Raw genomic sequence first — 21,516 nt, forward strand, 5'->3', positions numbered from 1 at the left:
AAAAGCCAATATAGCACCAATATTTAAAAATGGCCCAAAATACATCCCTGGGAATTACAGACCAGTTAGCGTAACATCAATAGTAAGTAAACTCTTAAGCCGCGTACACACGGGGCGGACTGTCTGGCCAACTTAGTCCGTCAGACAATCCGACGGACAGTCCGTCATACTTTCGAATGAATGGACTTGACCACACACACCACTTTTTGAGCGGACTAATACGGCATACTAAGTCCGCCATACTATCCGCCCTACTTTTGAAATGAACGGACTCGCCCACACACGCGGAGGAAAGTCCGCTCATTTCGAGCGCGTCTCCAGGTAGGCGGGGCCCGCGAGGGAGACGTCGCTGGCCCCGCCGCCTGGTATGGACTTAAAGGGGAACCCCAACGCCGAAAAAAATCGGCGTGGGGGTTCCCCCCAAGTCCACAACAGAGCCTTGTCCGAGCACGCTACCCGGCCGGCCAGGAAAGGGCGGCGAGCGAGCGCCCCCCTCCTGAGCCGTACCAGGCCGTGTGCCCTCAACATGGGGGGTGCCTTGGGGAAGGGGGGGCCACGCGGCCCCCCCACCCCAAAGCACCTTGTCCCCATGTTGATGAGGACAAGGGCCTCTTCCCGACAACCCTGGCCGTTGGTTGTCGGGGTCTGCGGGTGGGGGGCTTATCGGAATCCGGGAGCCCCCTTTAATAAGGGGGCCCCCGGATACCGGCCCCCCAACCTATGTGAATGAGTATGGGGTACAATGTACCCCTACCCATTCACCTGTAAAATAAAAGTACCAAAAAAAACACAACACACGAGATAAAATACTTTATTGCACAGCTCCGGGGGTCTTCCGTCTTCGGGGGTCTTCTTGCCGGACTCCTCCGCTATCGTCTTGTAGCTCTTTTGCTAGCGGAGGAGTCCGGCTTTCTTCCTCGCCGCCGGCCTCTTCTCCCGACTTCGGGGGTCTTGTCCCCCTCTTCGGTTCTTCTGCCGGGCCACCGCGCCTTCTTATAGCTCTTTTACAGGCGGTGGCCCGGTCTTCTGTCGCCGCCGTTGCCGCCGTCGCCGCCGCCTTCCGTTCTTCTTCTTCTTCTTCTCCAGGAGATGTTGCCTCGACGATCTCTCCGGCCGGAATGCCAGGGACGCACTGCGCGGCCACTTATATAGGGACAAGGGGCAGTGTCACATGGCTTTTTGTCACATGGGTTGATGTCACATGGGGACTATGACATCGTAAGGGGGCGGGGTCACCATGTGACACCAACCCATGTGACATAAAGCCATGTGACACCGCCCCTTGTCCCTATATAAGTGGCCGCGCAGTGCGTCCCTGGCATTCCGGCCGGAGAGATCGTCGAGGCAACATCTCCTGGAGAAGAAGAAGAAGAAGAACGGAAGGCGGCGGCGACGGCGGCAGCGGCGGCGACAGAAGACCGGGCCACCGCCTGTAAAAGAGCTATAAGAAGGCGCGGTGGCCCGGCAGAAGAACCGAAGAGGGGGACAAGACCCCCGAAGTCGGGAGAAGAGGCCGGCGGCGAGGAAGAAAGCCGGACTCCTCCGCTAGCAAAAGAGCTACAAGAAGATAGCGGAGGAGTCCGGCAAGAAGACCCCCGAAGACGGAAGACCCCCGGAGCTGTGCAATAAAGTATTTTATCTCGTGTGTTGTGTTTTTTTTGGTACTTTTATTTTACAGGTGAATGGGTAGGGGTACATTGTACCCCATACTCATTCACATAGGGTGGGGGGCCGGTATCCGGGGGCCCCCTTATTAAAGGGGGCTCCCGGATCCTGATAAGCCCCCCGCCCGCAGACCCCGACAACCAACGGCCAGGGTTGTCGGGAAGAGGCCCTTGTCCTCATCAACATGGGGACAAGGTGCTTTGGGGTGGGGGGGCTGCGCGGCCCCCCCTTCCCCAAGGCACCCCCCATGTTGAGGGCACACGGCCTGGTACGACTCAGGAGGGGGGCGCTCGCTCGCCCCCCTTTCCTGGCCGGCCGGGTAGCGTGCTCGGACAAGGGTCTGTTGTGGACTTGGGGTGAACCCCCATGCCGATTTTTTTCGGCGTTGGGGTTCCCCTTTAAGTCCATACCAGGTGGCGGGGCCAGCGACGTCTCCTTCGCGGGCCCCGCCTACCTGGAGACCCGCTCGAAATGAGCGGACTTTTCTCCGGGCGGGAAAAGTCCGCTCATTTCAAAAGTACGGCGGACTGGCACACACACACCAGGATTGTCCGCCGAAATGCGAGTCCGACGGACAGTATTACGGAAATTCCGAAATACTTAGTCCGCCAGACTGCACGCTGAAAAAGTCCGCTGAAGCCCACACACGAGCGGACTGTCCGCTGAAATGTGTTTCGGCGGACTAAGTAGGCCAGACAGTCCGCCCGTGTGTACGCGGCTTTAGAGGGGATGATATGGGACTATATACAAAATTTTAGTATTGAGAATGGTATCATTAGCAGTAATCAGCACAAATTCAGGAAGAATTGTTCTTGCCAACCAATCTATTAACCTTCTATGAGGAAGTGAGTTTCAATCTAAAGGAAGGCCGTAGACGTGGTGTATCTGGATTTTGCAAAAGCATTTGACACAGTTTCCCATAAATGTTTACTGTACAAAATAAGGTCCATTGGCATGGACCATAGGATGAGTACATGGAATTAAAACTGGCTACAGGGGCGAGTTCAGAGGGTGGTGATAAATGGGGAATGGTCAGGGGTGGGTAGTAGGGTCCCCCAGGGTTCTGTGCTGGGACCAATCCTGTTTAATTTGTTCATAAACAACCTGGAGGATGGGGTAAACAGTTCAATCTCTGTATTTGCGGACAATACTAAGCTAATCAGGGCAATAACTTCTCCGCAGGATGTGTAAACCTTACAAAAATATCTGAACAAATTAATGGGGTGGAAAACTACATGGCAAATGAGGTTCAATGTAGAAAATTTTTTAAAAATGCATTTGGGTGGCAAAAATATGATTGCAATCTATACACTGTGGGGAGAACCTCTGGGGGAATCTAGGCTAGAAAAGGATTTGGGGGTCCTAGCAGATGATAGGCTAAACAAGCTGCTGCTAACAAACCAAACAGAATAATGGCATGCATTTAAAAGTAGGATTAATTCTAGAGATAAAACGATAATCCTCCCGCTCTACAAGATTCTGGTACGGCTGCACCTAGAGTATGCTGTACAGTTCTGGGTACCAATCTTCAGGAAGGATGTACTGGAAATGGAGCGAAGGGCAATAAAGCTAATAAAGGGTCTGGAGGATATTAGTTATGAGAAAAGGTTGCGAACACTGAACTTATTCTCTCTGGAGAAGAGACACTTGAGAGGGAATATGATTTTAATTTACAAATACCCTACCGCTGACCCTACAATAGGGATAAAACATTTTTTTACTGTAAGATGTGGAATTCCTTTCCACAGGTGGTGGGCTCAGCGGGGAGTAGGGATGAGCCGAAACACCCCCCCCCCCCCCCCCCCCAGTTCGGTTCGCACCAGAACCTGCGAACAGACCAAAAGTTCGCACGAACGTTAGAACCCTATTAATTACAATGGACGCGAATGTTCGAAATCTAAAGTGCTAATTATAACGGCCAATATGCATGTTATTGTCCTAAAAAGTGTCTGGGGACCTGGGTCTTGTCACAGGGGACATGTATCAATGCAAAAAGAAGTTTTAAAAACTGATGTTTTTTCTGGAGCAGTCTTTTTAATGATGCATAAAGTGAAAAAAAAAATTGAAATATTCCTTTAAATATCATACCTGGGGGATGTCTAAAGTATGCCTGTGAAGTGGCATGTGTTTTCCATGTTTAGAACAGTCCCTGCACAAAATGACATTTGTAAAGGAAAAAAAGCAATTTAAAACTGCTTGCGGCTTTAATGTAATGTCTTGTCCTTGCAATATGGATGAAAATCTTTGAGAAAAATGACATGGGTACCCCATCAGCCCCCCTACCCCAGCCCATTATTAGCCCCTTTGGGTCTTGTATGGATATTAAGGGGAACCCCCGCACCCAAAATATGTTATGTTAATGTTAGGCAGATGCCTGTGTTGCACAAATGAACTACACAACACCAGCAATGAGGGGGTAGATTCAGGTGCATGCTGTGCAGGAGGCACACTACACTGACTGAATATTAGGCAGATGCCTGTGTTGCACAAACCAACTACACAACACCAGCAATGGGAGGGGGGGTAGATTCAGGTGTATGCTGTGCAGGAGGCACACCCACTGTAACTGCGCTAGGTTAGGAAGCAAAGCAAAGCTGACACTGTTCCTGCCTATCCTGCTCTCTCCCTGAACACTACACTCACTGTAACAGAGCTATCTAAAGAAGTAAAGCACAGCTGACACTGTCCCTGCCTATCCCGCTCTCTCCCTGAACACTACACTCACTGTAACATAGCTATCTAAAGAAATAAAGCACAGCTGACACTGTCCCTGCCTATCCTTCTCTCTATGAACACCGCAACACATTACACAAGGCTGCCATGCTGGCAGCCTTATATAGTGTGGGGCGTGTACTAAACCCCCTGAGCTATAATTGGCCACAGGCATCCAACCTGTGGTCAATTATGGCTCTCCTCGCTGTCGGCGCTCTGATTGGCCAAGCATGCGGGGTCACAGTGCATGCTTGGTCAATCATCAGCCAGCAATGCACTGCGACTGGCGCAGTGCATTGTGAGGCATTCGCATGACACGAATTTGATGCGAATGGCCCACAAAGTTCTGGTTTTCGACGAACGGATGAACGCGAATACCGGGCTCATCCCTAGGGGGGAGCATCAATAGTTTCAAGAAACTATTAGATAAGCACCTGAACGACCACAACATACAGGAATATACAATGTAATACTGACATATAATCACACACATAGGTTGGACTTGATGGACCTGTGTCTTTTTTCGATCTCACCTACTATGTAACTATGTAACCCCCATTTTGTGATTTTCTTTTTCTTTCACTTTCAATTATAATGGTAAACAGGAAAATTAAAGAGGGTGAATCTCCCTAATAGGGCACAGACAGCAAAAAAAAACTGACAGGTGTTCTAACCCCGCTCCACTCTATCCAAAATGTAAAAAAAAATGTTTTGCCTGTAGTTATACTTTAAATTGATATTCCCCTGACTTTCAACTAGAACTAGGAAAAAAAGGAAGTGGGAAAAGGAGTTTTTAATCACTCTTGATAATCTTCACTAGTGGACATGTGTAAATAGCCCTGGAATCTCTAAGGTATCTGTTCAATATACAACATTACCTGTATTCTTTATTTGCATTTTTTTTATTGTTCCTATTTCTGAACTTTATGTACCAGATCTATTTAAGGGTCCTTTGGACACATTAAACAAATTCACTAGGTTGGGGGCAATTACCACCTTAACCCCTAAGGGGGAAGGTAAGTGGAACTTAAAGCTCCCTTTTCTGAAACTTTCCCTGGGCACTGGGGGCCTGAAAGATCCTACTGTCCGTCAGCACTGATGCTATGGAAGCTCCCTTCAAAGCACTTCCCAGAACACGTGGACTAGTATCAACGTGGTATGGGGCTGCATACTTACTGTCCCTTTGCCCAAAAAAATTACGTTCCCACATACCTTGTGTGCCAGGTTGGTTGGTATTTAAATCAGTATTTCATTTAAAAAAGTAGAAAAAAAAAACATAATTGAAACGTCATTTAACATCTCAGTCCTGGTAAATTTTATGTTTACTGATTTACATGTAAATATGCAGAGAATATAACATTTATTTTTTGTAAATAGAGTGTACGTTTCTCAGAGAAGGTTAGACGAATGTTGGCAAAAATTGCATGGAAATTGTAAAGTGAATGCTTTATAAATATGATAGATTATCATTTAATTACAATGTACTCTCATTTTTGCCACAAAATATCACATATTGCAATATACACACTCTGCTTACATAAATATATAGATACACAGCTACTTACCAACATTGCAGATATTAATTAGGAAAACGGAGACTAATATGATATAAAACTTCAGTCTGTTGTAACCTTCGCGCTTCTTGCAAATAGTTCTAAATGAGTCTTTGACATATTTTATGACTGATCTTTTGGGATGATCTTTTTGTCCTTCACTTGTTTCACAGTCATCACCATCATCCCCATGATACTCCTCATAAAGTTTACTATAGCCACTGTGCGATTTTGATTCCTGTAACCAAAACAAGATATATAGTGCTGCAAGCAAATTGCAGCCACAATACACACCAAACACAATGGTGAAGGTGCTATGCTGAAGCAAGCTTCCACCCAGTAGAAACCCAGAAGTTCCTCCAATAAATATCATTGATTCAGCAATTCCCATTCTAAAAGTGCGCTGTGAATTTTCTGTGATGTCAGCTAAATAACTGAAAACACTTAAAAACATTGAGACGTGTCCTCCAGAAATGCCAATCAAAGCAGCAGCAGCAAAGGTCCAGTAAACAGTCATCTCTTTAAAATAGCTTATTGCAATGAAAAGCCCTCCACTTGCAACAGAAAAAATACAAGGTAAGATCATTCCATGCCTGCGACTTCCCTTATCTGACCAAGTCCCGAGAATGAGTGCCGGTAGAACTGATATTAGACTCATAATTGCAATGTATATAAGCATAATGTATGATCCTCTGCTTTGTACAACTTCATATTCATCTTTGTTTTTCTGTATTTCCCTGCATTCAGTGTCATTGTACAGTTCTTGACATACCTGAAATATAACAATATTGACATTTAAAAAGATAAAATTGTTTTTCAACTGTATAATTAAGTGATTATGGCAGATTCTAAATTATGTTTGTATAAATTTTGGCTAATAATATACTGTATATTAATAAAGCAGGAGTAGTCATATAAATGTTAGACTTGCTGATTAACGTCCAACATTGGAATTCCCACCCCATTTACCCCCACTTTTTTCACCCCTAAAAGCCCCATCTCATGTTTTAATTTGTTTTGTCCCTACCTTTTAAAAAGGATTTTATGATGGCCACATGAAGAAGGATCCTCTTTATCTTTGGATTTTTTTTTTATGTAGAGAGAGGTGCTGATATGATGACTTCAACACTGGTCTCTGCATCTTTTTATGTAAGTATAAGGTGTTGCCCCCTCAGTAACATTGATCAGTGAAATGTCTGGTAACAGGCAGTTATTTCTGTGAAATTTTTGTATAGAATATTTGTGTCTGACTATGACTTCTTTAGCCTTTTGCATAGTTTAATCTGCACAGTAAAGTCAACAAGGGCAGTGTGCTGTGTTTTCAAAAAATGTCCCCAGCTACATAAGCCCCTAAGGAATGGAATCACTCTTAATTAGGATAGAGCAATGCATGCAGGAAAGAAAAGTGTTGCAGCCCATTATTTGGCACATAAGCAATGTGAGAGGTTTCTTAATATTTCTTTTTTTTTTAAACTGCTCTGTTCACTGTCATATAATGTTTCCTCTGTGGAAGGATTGCAAGGGGGATACCTGTAATGCTAGTATGTAAGGGTAATGTTGATGGGAATGAAATATGAATGGTATATGTGTTGATTTATTTTTCTTTAAGTCCCAACCAGAAAGTGATCACGTAATCTCCGACTTTTAGTAACAAGTTTGTGTAAGGGAGCACATATAGGTTTAATTTAGTAACCATCTCCTGCAACTACTTTGCTATATATTCATTAATTACTGACTATTCTATAAACCAACTTACTTTGGCTATGTGGTGTAGATCTAAAGACAGTGACAGGATTAACTTTGGAAAAGTGAATAACATGATTATGATCTGTGGGTTTAGTATAAGTATCACTAATCAGATATGCATATGTCAATGACAAAACATAATCATTGTTTTCAAAGACAGAACATTTTCAGTAATGTACCCATGTTGAACTGTAAATCTGAGATACTATTGTTCAAAGTTTCAATAAACTGATGTAGGGCAACAATTTCCTTTCCCAAATGGCAAATATATTGTCTTTAAAATCCAGCTATAAGTTGCAGTGTGCTTTAAGGAACGAACTGTTCATGTAAACATGTAAAGATAAACATGCAAACGTTCATGCATGCATTATTTGTTACAGTATAAGAGGGATATGATCCATTATAGTGTTGTCAGTCAAAAATCGACCCATGTCAGTTTTCTGTTTTCTAATAAACATTTTGACTGGTAGGAAAATAGTAGTAGTAGTAGTAGTAGTAGTAGTAGTAGTAGTACTGTACTTTTATTCCATGGTCCCAATGTATGTAAACACACACCATTAACATGGCCAATTTTCTGTTGCATGGGTAGTTTAGAATGTCACAGTATTTTACATCTAAAAAATAATGATTAGGGATAAATTAATGTGTTTAGATTTGGTTTGTGGGGAATCCAGTAAATCCATTGTAAAGTCTGAAAATTAACTTATATTAACTTAAATACATTAAGGTTTATTTCACTACTTCTCTCCTCCCCCAACCTCCACCTCCCCTCCTCTTCCCCTTTTTTCTCTCTCCTTCCTTTGTCCCTTTATTTTAGCTCAAACATATTTGAAGTCTGAACTTATATCCCTGATGAAGTGGACCATACGTCCTAAGCTCAAAGTGATTGTAAAATCTTTTTTTTTTTTTTTTTTTTAGGTAAACATAACAAACATGTTATACATGCATGCTCTATGCAGTGGATTTGCACAGAGCAGCCTGAATCCTCCTCTTCTTAGGTCCCTCTTTGGTGCTATTGGCTCCTCCCTTCTGTTGAGTGCCCCCACAGCAAGCAGATTGCTATGGAGGCACCCGCGCCGAGCCACAGCTCCTTGTGTCAATTCAGATATGAAACTGTAGCTCAGCCTCGCCCCTTTCTCTCCTCATTGGCTGGCTGACTTTGATTGACAGCAGCAGGAGCCAATGGCACCATGCTGCTGTCTCAGCCAATGAGGAGGGGGAGTCCTGGCCAACCGAGAGTCTTGTGCAACATTTCTGGATCTAGATGGGGCTCAGGTAAGTATTAGTGAGGCTGAGAGGGGATGCTGCCCACAGAAGGCTTTTTTATCTTAATGCATAGAATGCATTAAGATAAAAAACGTTCTCACTTTACAATCACTTTATGGTTTTAATATCTACTACTTACTTGACTATTGCTAACGAATCGTGGTTGCTGCTGGCACCATTATTGCGCCCCTCCAATAGATGTTTTTTTCTGATACAAACTATGCATTCAGAATTACATAAAGGAGTTCTCACTGTTTGTAGTTTCTTATTTTTTTCATATCAGTGTCCCTTTACACCGACCCGATTCTTTTGCAATTTTTGCAAAATGGTTTAATTTTCTCAACTTCCTCTTTTATTTTTGTTTCTTCATTGAGGCTTATCAATGTTGACTTTTTTCACACCTTTTTTGGGGGTTTTAAATGGCTAGGGTTATAGTAGGTGCCCTGAATGTACAGGGTTTTAATAGCTCACAAAAGAGGTCTCAAAATTTGCACTATATGCACAAACGAAAAATGCAAGTGCTTTTCTTGCAGGAAAGTAATTTTAAAGGGCCTTCCCCTTCTAAAATGTCAACTCGCTCTTATAAACATTGATTTTTAAGTAACTGCCCAGATAAAAAAACAAAGGGTGTAGCTATCAGACTCCATACCTCTGTACCAGCCACTACTAGAGACATTCTTTCAGATCCCTTGGTGGTTACTTATTTCTTAAATGCACACTTTATGATCAAATCTTTACACCTGCAAATATACACTTTCCCAATATTGGTCGAATACATGCTCTGTTTAATTTTTCGACAAAATTAGTACAATTTCCAGAAGGATATATAATTCTGGGAGGAGATTTTAATTTTATATTTGACTCTCTCTTGGACTCTTCCTCCAGGAAAGAACAGACCTCCCTTTCCTGCTATTCAGTCTATCAATAGTAAGTTTCATAGTTTACAACTTGTCAATGTGTCATACACCCTCAACCCCTTTTTATTCAGCTGTTTATTCATCCTATATTTGCATAGACTACATTTTCGCATCCCATGTCGCCTTAAGTCGGTCCCCTTTAGCAAATATAGAGTCTCGCATATGGTCTGACCATTTTTCTGCTTGCACGTCTTTTTTTTATTTCAAATACTATCAAGCATCGTGCAACATGCCATTTGAATGATATGCTATTAAGAGATCCAGTAGTTCAGGCAGAAATAGTAGAAGCCATAGGTGAATTTCAAGAGGTCCAATTAAAAGATCCTATCCCTAAACCTTTTCAATCGGAGGCCTTCAAATATATGTTTTGAGAGGCCTATTCATAAAACATGGTACTATAAAATAGAAACCTTACTTCGATATATACAAATTTAGAAGTACCAACTTAAGCAACTAAGTTGCAAACACTTCCATCTAAAAAAAAAAAAAACTTAGCAGATTACTTGATCAAAGGTTATGTCATAGAAAAATGCAAGTGCTTTTCTTGCAGGAAACTCATTTTAAAGGGCCTTCCCCTCCTAAAATGTCAACTCGCTATTATAAACATTGTTTTTTAAGTAACTGCCCAGATAAAAAAACAAAGGGTGTAGCTATCAGACTCCATACCTCTGTACCAGTCACTACTAGAGACATTCTTTCAGATCCCTTGGTGGTTACTTATTTCTTAAATGCACACTTTATGATCAAATCTTTACACTTGCAAATATACACCTTCCCAATACTGGTCAAATACATGCTCTGTTTAATATTTCAACAAAATTTGTACAATTTCCAGAAGGATATATAATTCTGGGAGGAGATTTTAATTTTATATTTCACTCTCTATTGGACTCTTCCTCCAGGAAAGAGCAGAGCTCCCTTTCCTGCTATTCAGTCTATCAATGGTAAGTTTCATAGTTTACAACTTGTCAATGTGTTGTACACCCTCGACCCCTTTTTATTCAGCTGTTCATTCATCCTATATTTGCATAGACTACATTTTCGAATCCCATGTCGCCTTAAGTCGGTCCCCTTTAGCAAATATAGAGTCTCGCATATGGTCTGACCATTTTTCTGCTTGCACGTCTTTTTTTTATTCAAATACTATCAAGCATCGTGCAACATGCCATTTGAATGATACGCTATTAAGAGATCCAGTCATTCAGGCAGAAATAGTGGCAGCCATAGGCGAATTTCAACAGGTCCAATTAAAAGATCCTATCCCTAAACCTTTTCAATTGGAGGCCTTCAAATATATGTTTTGAGAGGCCTATTCATAAAACATGGTACTATAAAGTAGAAATCTTACTTCGATATATACAAATTTAGAAGTAGCACCTTAAGCAACTAAGTTCCATCTAAAAAAAAAAAAAATTTGCAGATTACTTGATCAATGGTATTTACATCATAGAGATCTACATACTAGGAACACAATCCTCCCCACCCTTCACTGACCCCATCGGTTCAACTCTCAGCAGCTGCCCTGTGGTATGTATTAAGGTGAAAAAACACAAACCTTTACAACCCCTTTAATACATTGGGGTTTACTTACTAAAACTGTAGCGTGCAAAATCTGGGGCATCTCACAGTACAATAAATAATTTATTCCTGCTCTAGTTCATTACCCTTCAATAAATAAGGTCCATTATCTTTTAACTGCTTTGAGTTGTCTGAAAAGATTGGATAAATCTATATGTAAAGTAGACCATCTCTTTAAAGTATATGTGAAAATAAATACAGCTAAAGGAAACTGCAAAAAAAAAAGGGAGCACTATTTGTCTACAATAATCAAAATTGAATAATCAAAATAAAAATGTTTTTTACCTTTTTATTTCCTTTTCTTTGGAGCTCACATGACTGCAGGGCCTTTGCTTGGTTCTTCCCTATAATAGGGCACGTCCTTATAGTGACTGGGCAGAGACTGACCTCACACAGTGAGAAAGCACATTCCCCATCTGTATGCACTGCATTTCAGCAGTGTTGACAAAATGGCTCCTACCCACAACAACATAGTTGGACAGACATATGCATACATTTTAAACTTTTGGGGTAATGTACACTTTAAAGTCTACATTCATTTTATTTGTCCTGAAAATGTAAAGCCTTTCTTGTCTTTTCTTGATTTTGCCAGTTAAGTTAGACTTCTCTTTTGCACAAATGAAAAAAATCATTTAAATTTATAGTGTTTTCCTTTAAGATCTTTTTTTAGTTTAAAAAAAAATGTTTGTTCCCCTAGTTTATTATCTTTCCTTTTATACACACACACTTCTTCATAATAGAACTGATGAATTTCTTCAGACAGGCAAATTACATCTTGATGACTGCTACCATTACCTGAATACATTAGCTCATGCTTATAAAGACATCTTTTAATATTTTTTTATTTTATTTTGACATTAAAGTCAAACACTATTTGATGAAAAGTTTAGGGCTGAACAAATTAAATAAGTTACAATATTGTACAACGCTGAGAATTAGTAACTGATTGCCATTTTTATTATAAGAGAGAGTTTTTCTTGGGAAACTTGTTCCACCTTTGTCTAAGGCAGCCCATAGATGATTCAATTTTCTTTCCTTCCACAGCAGTTGGAAGGAAAGAAAAACACTAGACTGACTTTCTTCATGGGGGAATGCCTGCCATAGCACCATTGTTTTCTGTCAATGGGTCTTGGGGAGCCTTCCTGGTAGGGAGAACACAATGATTACCACAAGTGGCTATAGCTGTCGGCAGTAATTGCATGTAAAAAAATCCTACAGCCTGGTTGCACCCAAGTTAATTTATGGTATGTGCAGGCTATAAGTTGGATTGCATACAGAGTGCAGGAAATAGTTGCTGTAAATCCTAGCTTCCTGAGGGAGTTAATTGTCATGTGGTTGTATTACTGTGACTGAGAGAGTGACACAGTGTAACCCAAGGAGAAAGAGGAAGTAAATCTTGAGAAGTGGAGATTGGATCCATCCATCTTACGAAGGTGCAAGTCAGCTGCATACTTAATTGCAGCACAATTCTTGTGGTGAATACGCACTGCATATGTGTGGAGGATCTTTGAACATGTGTGTGCACTGTATGTCATCACTTTTTCCTTGGGCGTTCCTTTTTATTTCAAAATATTTTTTAATGAATTACTACACTATATGATTTTCTATTGTTTTATTATTATTATTATTATTATACATAATTTATATAACGCCAACAGTTTGCGCAACACTTTACAACATGAGGGCAGTATAATTCAAAACAGGAGGAATCAGCTCCTTAAAGCTTACATAGTTACATAGCTAGTCAGGTTGAAAAAAGACACAAGTCCATTCAGTTCAACCAAAAAAAAAAATCCCATATACACAATCCTATACCCACAATTGATCCAGAGGAAGGCGAAAAACCCCAACAAAGCATGATTCAATTTGCTATAGCAGGGGAAAAAAAATCCTTCCTGATCCCCCGTGAGGCAATCAGATTTTCCTTGTAAATTTCTTATAAATGTTAGTACCCAGTTATGTACATTTAGGAAAGAATCCAGGTCTTTTTTTAAGCAATCTACTGAGCTGGCAAGAGCCACCTCTGGAGGGAGGTTATTCCACATTTTCACAACTCTTACTTTGAACAATCCTTTTCCATATATGGAGATGAAATATTTTTTCCTCTAGACGTATAGAGTGCCCCCTTGTCCTCTGTGATGACCTTAAAGTGAATAACTCAACACCAAGTTCACTATATGGACCACTAATGTATTTGTACATGTTAATCATATCTCCCCTCAATCTCCTCTTCTCAAGAGGCAATAGATTAAATTCCTTGAATCTTTCCTTATAGCGGAGCTCCTGCATGCCTCTTAATCAGTTTGGTTGCCCTTCTCTGCACTTTCTCCAGTTCCCCGATATCCTTTTTGAGAACTGGTGCCCAAAACTGAACTGCATATTCCAGGTGAGGTCTTACAAATTATTTGTACAGGGGCAAAATGATAACTCTCTCTCTCTCTCTCTCTCTCTGGAGTCCATACCTCTGCTAATACAAGAAAGGACTTTGCTCACTTTGGAAACCGCAGCTAGGCAATGCATGTTATTATTGAGCTTATGATCTTCTAAAACCCCCCAGATCCTTCTCTTACACTCTAGAAGATTTATGGCAACTGATTGGGACATATTGAGGAGAAAGGAATATAATCAGGGATTAAGGATATTTTCAGATTGGTCACTAAAAGGTGTATTTGCTGTGTTCTTTGTTGAGACAGCATTGAGTTCTGGTGAGTTGCCATTTCTTCTGTGTTTTGTTTGTGAAGAAGTTCTGTTCTGGATGAATTCACTGAAACACAGATGAATTGTGATCAATTGGAATATTCACAAATACTTAATTGGACTTGTTTTTTCTGTTACGTGCTGCAGTTTTTGATTTTTGTTTATGGTACAAGGGTTTATATTTCCATTTATTGCAAGCAGCTTATACACATTTTACATTTTGGTGTAGCGCTGACCTGGATCGACTTGGGTACAATCAGCCTGCATGTACATGGATCGAAACTCAGCTGGTCCCAGCTGAGCTGGACAAATTTTGATCCATGCTGTATATGGCCAGTTTAACGCCAACACCTTGTGGTAAAGAGAGTGCCTCAATTAAAGGCAGCAGTCTTTATTACAAGGAACTCATGCAAAGAGGCAAACTATGGCCACTGTATTATGATGATTGTACTGCAAAGATTGGGGAGAATACACAAAGGACACCAATATTTAATTAAAGCAGTGTTTCAGCCGTAAACAAATATTCTTTAAAAGTCAGCAGCTAAAACAAAAGTAGCTGTTGACTTTTAATAAGGAGACTTACCTTTCCAGGGCGCCTGCGATGTCGGCCGCCGAGGCTGACATGTCCCTCGGCTCTCGGGTCCCAGCACTGCCATCCTCCACCAAGGGAAACAGGCAGTGGAGACTTGCGGCTTCACTGCCCGTTTCCTACTGCGCATTCGCGAGTCGCACTGCGCTTTTTAAATGGGACGTGCTGTGTTAGGGAACACACAGTTCCCAGAACACAGCGAGCTCCATTACCCAGAAGACAACGCGGAGGAGGAGAGAAGACCGCAGAGGAACAGGAAGAAGGCAGATTAGGAAGACTGCCTAGCAACAGGGATTCCTGGCAAGGTAAAATATGTTTTTTTTTTCAATTTTTTTTTTTTTAAGAATATTAATGCTCTTTTTTTTTTTTTAGGGTGGCCCTCCACTTTAAGAATATACCCAGCTCTTTAGAAAATATTTGTTTAGGCCAGATTTCAGCTTTAAAATTAAGAGGTGAAAACCTCATGTCAGAAAAATTATGGATGCAAGGCTCTGTATTGGTTATCAGGCATTTCTGGAAAAGGCCAGTATGGCTGCTATGCAGCAAAAAAAATTCTAGAGCTTGAATGAGCTTCTGTGTGCTGTTTTTTAAGACTTTTTTTGTAGCGTAAAACAATATATATATTATGGAAAATAGTTATCATGATCCTACCCTAATTTTCCTTTTCTGGCATTTCTTCGTGACAGCTTACCTTGAGGTCAACTCCACTTCCTTGACCCCTAAAGGACCATCTAAGTATCACATAAAAGAGAGTAACATACCTCTCCCAGCAGTCCATCATGAGACAAGTCACAGGATACTGGGAGGGACATTTCATGTCTCCAATTTATTTTAATAAGATACCACCTCATATCTTTCTGTTCCCAGTGTTGGTTATAGATTTAGGTTGTTTTACCTGTTATTGTTTTTTCTATAAATTGTGTTATTTCTTTTTTTTTCATTGGATGTGGATTGGCATGCACTCGCTCTCTCATTCTTTTCTTTTTCCTCTTCTTTCTTACTTATTGCTTGTTTGCTATATAAGAATTATAGACCTAGTTTCACTATAGATATACTGTTTATACACTCACCGACCACTTTATTAGGTGCACCTGTTCAATTGCTTGGTAACACAAATCGCTAATCAGATGACTTGCTAAAGTTCAAACCAAGCATCAGAATTGGGAAGAAATGGTATTTAAGTTGTCACAGATCAGCTGTGTCTCACATTTACTGCTGTAGGCCGGTTGGCACCTGTTGTTCCACTAGCTTGTGTTCAGCTCTGCTGTACTCTGCAGCTATGGGCGTAGCCGGGTTCATCTATTGCTTAATATATGATTTCTTCCTGCTACTTCCTGTCCAGCCCCTCATGTGCTTCTCTATTTAAATCCCTCTCAAATCAGTTTGGTGACCAGATTCCATCAAAAATTTCCCTCCAAGCCAGCTCCCAGATGTGTAGGGGACCCTTGTAAGAGGGGGGTACTTTCACAGATCCGCTGCAGAGCTGATCTGTGTCTCACCTTTACTGCTATAGGCTGGCTGGCACATGTTGTTCCACTAGCTTGTGTTCAGCTCTGCTGCACTCTGCAGCTATGGGCATCGCCGGCTTCACCTGTTGCTTAATATATGATTCCTTCCTGCTAGTTCCTGTCCAGCCTCTCATGTGCTTCTCTATTTAAATCCCTCTCAAATCAGTTATGGTTGCTTGATTCTGAGCCCCCTTTGTGTAACCTGCTTTAACCTGATCTCTCGTGAACTGATCTCTTGTGTACCGACTCGACTAGATTACATTGCCTGCAGCCCACCCTGACCTTGGTTTGCTATCCGGCTCTCCTTTGCTTCATCCATCCATCCATAAATTCTTGTCTGACTGTGTCTTCTGGTACTCCCCTAGTGAGCAGGGTGAACCCGGGGGTGGTGACCTGGGGTCAGCATGCAGCTAAGCCCAAACCCTCATGAGGGGGTCCCTTGCAGATTACCGGTTGGCCCTTAGACTCCACGCCCTGGGGGATCCCATGTCACCTGCTTGCCTGTGGGCTCACTGTAGTATTACCGTGACAATTTGCTCAAGCCATGAGCGCCTCTGAGAATTGGCCACTGATGAGAATCAAATGCAACATCTAGTTCAGAGGCTTAACTCCTAGCAAGCAAATCAAGAGCAAATAATGCTGGTCCTTCAGGATATTCCCATCTGGATCGTTTGTAACTCGCTGCAACTTCAGCTCCTCCCATTCCTGCTTCTGCTTCAGCTGCTCCTGTGTTAAGTGCTACATCTGACAATCCCTGCCTGCATCTGCCACTGCCACCTAATTTTTATGGCGACCCTAAGGCTTGTCTGGGCTTCATTATTCAGTGTTCCATCCACTTTGAACTTTCCAGCCACCATTTTCCAACTGATCACACCAAAGTTGCATATATCATCTCTCTCATCTCCGTGATGCTATAGCTTGGGCCTCCCCACTCTGGGAATCACACGATTCTATCACCTCCAACCTCCAGCTCTTTTTGGATGCATTCCAGAAAACTTTCAATGAGCCGCAGAGTGTCTTTGACTGCTGGGGCCCTCCTTCGTCTTCGTCAGCAAGGAATGACAGTCAGCCAATACGCAGTTTAATTCCGTACGCTGGACTCAAATGGAATAATGAGATCCTTACTGCTACCTTTCCTACCACATTGGATGATTTAATTGCATTGAGCATTTAAATAGACATTCGCTTCCAGTAGAAATCCAGATCCAGTCATCCCCCTGCTGACCCTCCAGCACAGGTAGTCCCAAGAGCTGTGGAATCCTCTACATCTTCAACCTCTCATTGTCTCACTGTATTAGTACCGTGACATAAGTGACTTTGAATGTAGCTTGGTTGTGCCAGGTTGTGGTTGTTTGTGCCAGATGGGCTGGTCTGATGGAGGAGAATGGGCAGACTGGTTTGGGATGATAGAAAGGCAACAGTAATGCAAATAAATACTCTTTACAACAATGGTATGCAGAATACCATCTCTGAACACACAACACATGAAATCTTGAAGCAGGTGGGCTTCAGCAGCAGAAGATTACACCGGGTGCCACTTCTGCCAGCTAAGAACAGGAAACGGAGGCTACAATTCACACGCGTTTATAAAATTGGACAACTGAAGATTGGAAAAATGTTATCTGGTCTGATGAGTCTCGATTTCAGCTGCAACATTCAGATGGTAAGGTCAGAATTTGGCGTAAACAACATGAAAGCATGGATCCACCCTGCCTTGTATCAACAGTTTAGGCTGGTGTTGGTGCTGTATTGGTGTGGGGGATATTTTCTTGCCACATTTGGGCCCTTAGTACCAATTGAGTATTGTTTAAATGCCATGGCCTACCTGAGTATTGTTGCTGACCACATCTATCCCTTTGACTACAGTGTACCCATCCTCTGATGGCTACTTCCTGCAGTCACAAAGCTCAGATCTTCTCAAACTGGTTTCTTGAGCATGACAAGTAGTTCACTGTACTGTGGTCTGATGAGACCAAGATGAACTTAGTGCCTACAGTAAAGCATTGTGGTGGGAGTGTCATGGTCTGGGGCTGCATGAGTGCTGCCAGCACCGAGGAGCTACAGTTCATTGAGGGAACCATGAATGCCAACATGTACTATGACATACTGAAGCAGAGCATGATCCCCTCCCTTCAGAGACTGGGCCGCAGAGCAGTATTCACACATAATGACCCCAAACACACCTCCAAGATGACCACTGCCTTGCTAAAGAAGCTGAGGGTAAAGATGATGGACTGGCCAAGCATGTCTCCAGACCTAAACCGTATTGAGCATCTGTGGGGCATCCTCAAACGGAAGGTGGAGGAATGCAAAATCTCTAACATCTACCAGCTCGATGATGTCATCACGGAGGACTGGAAGAGGACTCCAGTGGTAACCTGTGAAGCTCTGGTGAACTCCATGCCCAAGAGGGTAAAGGCAGTGCTGGAAAATAATGGTAGCCACACAAAATATTGACACTTTGGGCTCAATTTGGACATTTTCACTTAGGGATGTACTCACTTTTGTTGCCAGCCGTTTAGAAATGAATGGCTGTGTGTTGAGTTATTTTGAGGGGGACAGCAAATTTACACTGCCAGACAAGCTGTACACTCACAACTTAACATTGTAGCAAAGTGTAATTTCTTCAGTGTTGTCACATGAAAAGATATAATAAAATATTTACAAAAATGTGAGGGGTGTACTCACTTTTGTCAGATATTGTACATGTGCACCCATGAGTAGGAATGAGCCGAACACCCCCGGTTCGGTTCGCACCAGAACTTTCGAACGGACCCCAAATTTGTACGAACGTTAGAACCCCATTGAAGTCTATGGGACTCGAACATTCAAAATTAAAAGTGCTAATTTTAACGACTAATATGCAAGATACTGTCCTAAAAAGGGTTTGGGGACATGGCTTCTGCCCCAGGGGACATGAATCAATGCAAAAAAAAGTTTTAAAAATGGCCGTTTTGGTGGGAGCGCTGATTTTAATGACGATTAAAGTGAAAAAAAGTTAAATATTCCTTTAAATATCGTGCCTGGGGGGTGTCTATAGTATGCCTGTGAAGTGCCACGTGTTTCCCGTGTTTAGAACAGTCCCTGCACAAAATGACATTTAACAGAAATAACGACATTTCAAACTACTTGCGGTTTTAATGTTATATCTGGTTCCTGCAATATGGTTGAAAATCATTGAGAAAAATGGCATGGGTAGCCCTCCCTGCCCATTACCAGCCCCTTTGGGTCTTGTACGGATATTAAGGGCAACCTCGTTCACATATTAAAAAAAGGAAATACGTGTGGCCCTCAGGCCCTATATACTCAGAACAGCAGTATACAGGCGGTGCAAACAAGACAGGGACTGTGTAGATTTGTTGTGTTAAGTTGAATCTGTTTGTAATTTTCAACTGGTACATTTTTAAAGTGTAGCTCCAGTCAAAAAAACTATTTTTAAGCTTTTTGGAAAACATAGGGAAGGGTTATCACCCCTATATAATTTGTTTTGCCGTCCATCTTTTTTTATCTCACTTGCTGTTGTCTCCTTCCGTTTGCAGTAGGAGATGTTTGTAAGTTGGATGTTTGAAAGTAGGGTCCTGCCCTATATGCTCTGCAGAAATGGTGGAACAAGGTGTTGGTTTTGCCACAACATTGTAAGCCCTCAAAGTGACTCTTGGTGGGTGCTGGAGCGCCCTGCTGTGAACGATTATATCAAGAATTGTAATTACATGCCATTGTTGAACAGTGGTAGAAAAATTGACCTTTGGTGGTTGTGGTGCTGGTGCCACAACACTATAAGTCCTCACAGTTACTCTGGGTGGGCACAGGAACCGGCCCTCCTGTGAAATATTATAGAATTGTAATTACATGTCCCTGTTAAACAGGGGCAGAAAATTGGGCCTTAGGCGCTGGTGCTGGTGCCACGACACTGCAACCTCTCCCATATACTCTAGTTTTAGTGCAGGAATTAGCCCTGCTGCAAAGCATTGCATCAAAAATTGTAATTAAACGCCCCTGTTAAACAGGGGTAGAAAAATTGGGCATTAGGCACTGGTGCTGGTGCCACGACACTGCAACCTCTCCCATATACTCTAGTTTTAGTGCAGGAATTAGCCCTGCTGCAAAGCATTGCATCAAAAATTGTAATTAAACGCCCCTGTTAAACAGGGGCAGAAAAATTGGGCCTTAGGCACTGGTGCTGGTGCCACGACACTGCAACCTCTCCCATATACTCTAGTTTTAGTGCAGGAATTAGCCTACCACTGACTGCAAGCTCTATTTAAAATGAGCAAGATAGTTAGCTATATAGGTGGATATAGCGATGTATACTGGGTTCAGAGCACGCATACAGCACGCACAATCTCCTAACACTGACTGCAAGCTCTATTTAAAATGAGCAAGATAGTTAGCTACAGTGGTGTGAAAAAGTGTTTGCCCCCTTCCTCATTTCCTGTTCCTTTGCATGTTTGTCACACTTAAGTGTTTTGGAACATCAAACCAATTTAAACAATAGTCAAGGACAACACAAGTAAACACAAAATGCAATTTGTAAATGAAGGTTTTTATTATTAAAGGTGAAAAAAAATCCAAACCATCATGGCCCTGTGTGAAAAAGTGATTGCCCCCCTTGTTAAAACATACTATAACTGTGGTTGTCCACACCTGAGTTCAATTTCTCTAGCCACACCCAGGTCTGATTATTGCCACACCTGTTCACAATCAAGGCATCACTTAAATAGGAGCTGCTTGACACAGTAAGGTCCACCAGAAGATCCTTAAAAGCTACACATCATGCCGAGACCCAAAGAAATTCAGGAACAATTGAGAAAGAAAGTAATTGAGATCTATCAGTCTGGAAAGGGTTATAAAGCCATTTCCAAAGCTTTGGGAATCCAGCGAACCACAGTGAGAGCCATTATCCACAAATGGCGAAGACATGGAACAGTGGTGAACCTTCCCAGAAGTGGCCGGCCGCCCAAAATTACCCCAAGAGCGCAGCGACGACTCATCCAAGAGGTCACAAAAGACCCCACAACAACGTCCAAGGAACTGCAGGCCTCACTTGCCTCAGTTAAGGTCAGCGTTCATGCCTCCACCATCAGGAAAAGACTGGGCAAAAATGGCCTGCATGGCAGAGTTCCAAGGAGAAAACCACTGCTGAGCAAAAAGAACATCAAAGCTCGTCTCAATTTCTCCACAACACATCTTGATGATCCCCAAGACTTTTGGGACAACATTCTGTGGACCGATGAGACAAAAGTGGAACTCTTTGGAAGGTGTGTGTGCAAGTATATCTGGCGTAG

General features: G+C 42.2%; 1 protein-coding gene across 1 annotated transcript in view; it reads right to left on the reverse strand.

The window, feature by feature from the left end:
* Positions 1-21,516, reverse strand: part of LOC143987588 (proton-coupled folate transporter-like) — a 627,892-nt gene that overhangs the window by 522,712 nt on the left and 83,664 nt on the right. Inside the window, exon 2 of the mRNA XM_077486441.1 lies at positions 5,943-6,702. Coding sequence (XP_077342567.1) covers positions 5,943-6,702 — 760 coding nt within the window. The remainder of the gene's footprint in view (positions 1-5,942; positions 6,703-21,516) is intronic.

This window comes from Lithobates pipiens, unplaced genomic scaffold, assembly GCF_037356315.1.
Source record: "Lithobates pipiens isolate NorthernLeopardFrog02 unplaced genomic scaffold, aLitPip1_a1.2 Scaffold_18, whole genome shotgun sequence".
Taxonomy (NCBI): Eukaryota; Metazoa; Chordata; class Amphibia; order Anura; family Ranidae; genus Lithobates; species Lithobates pipiens.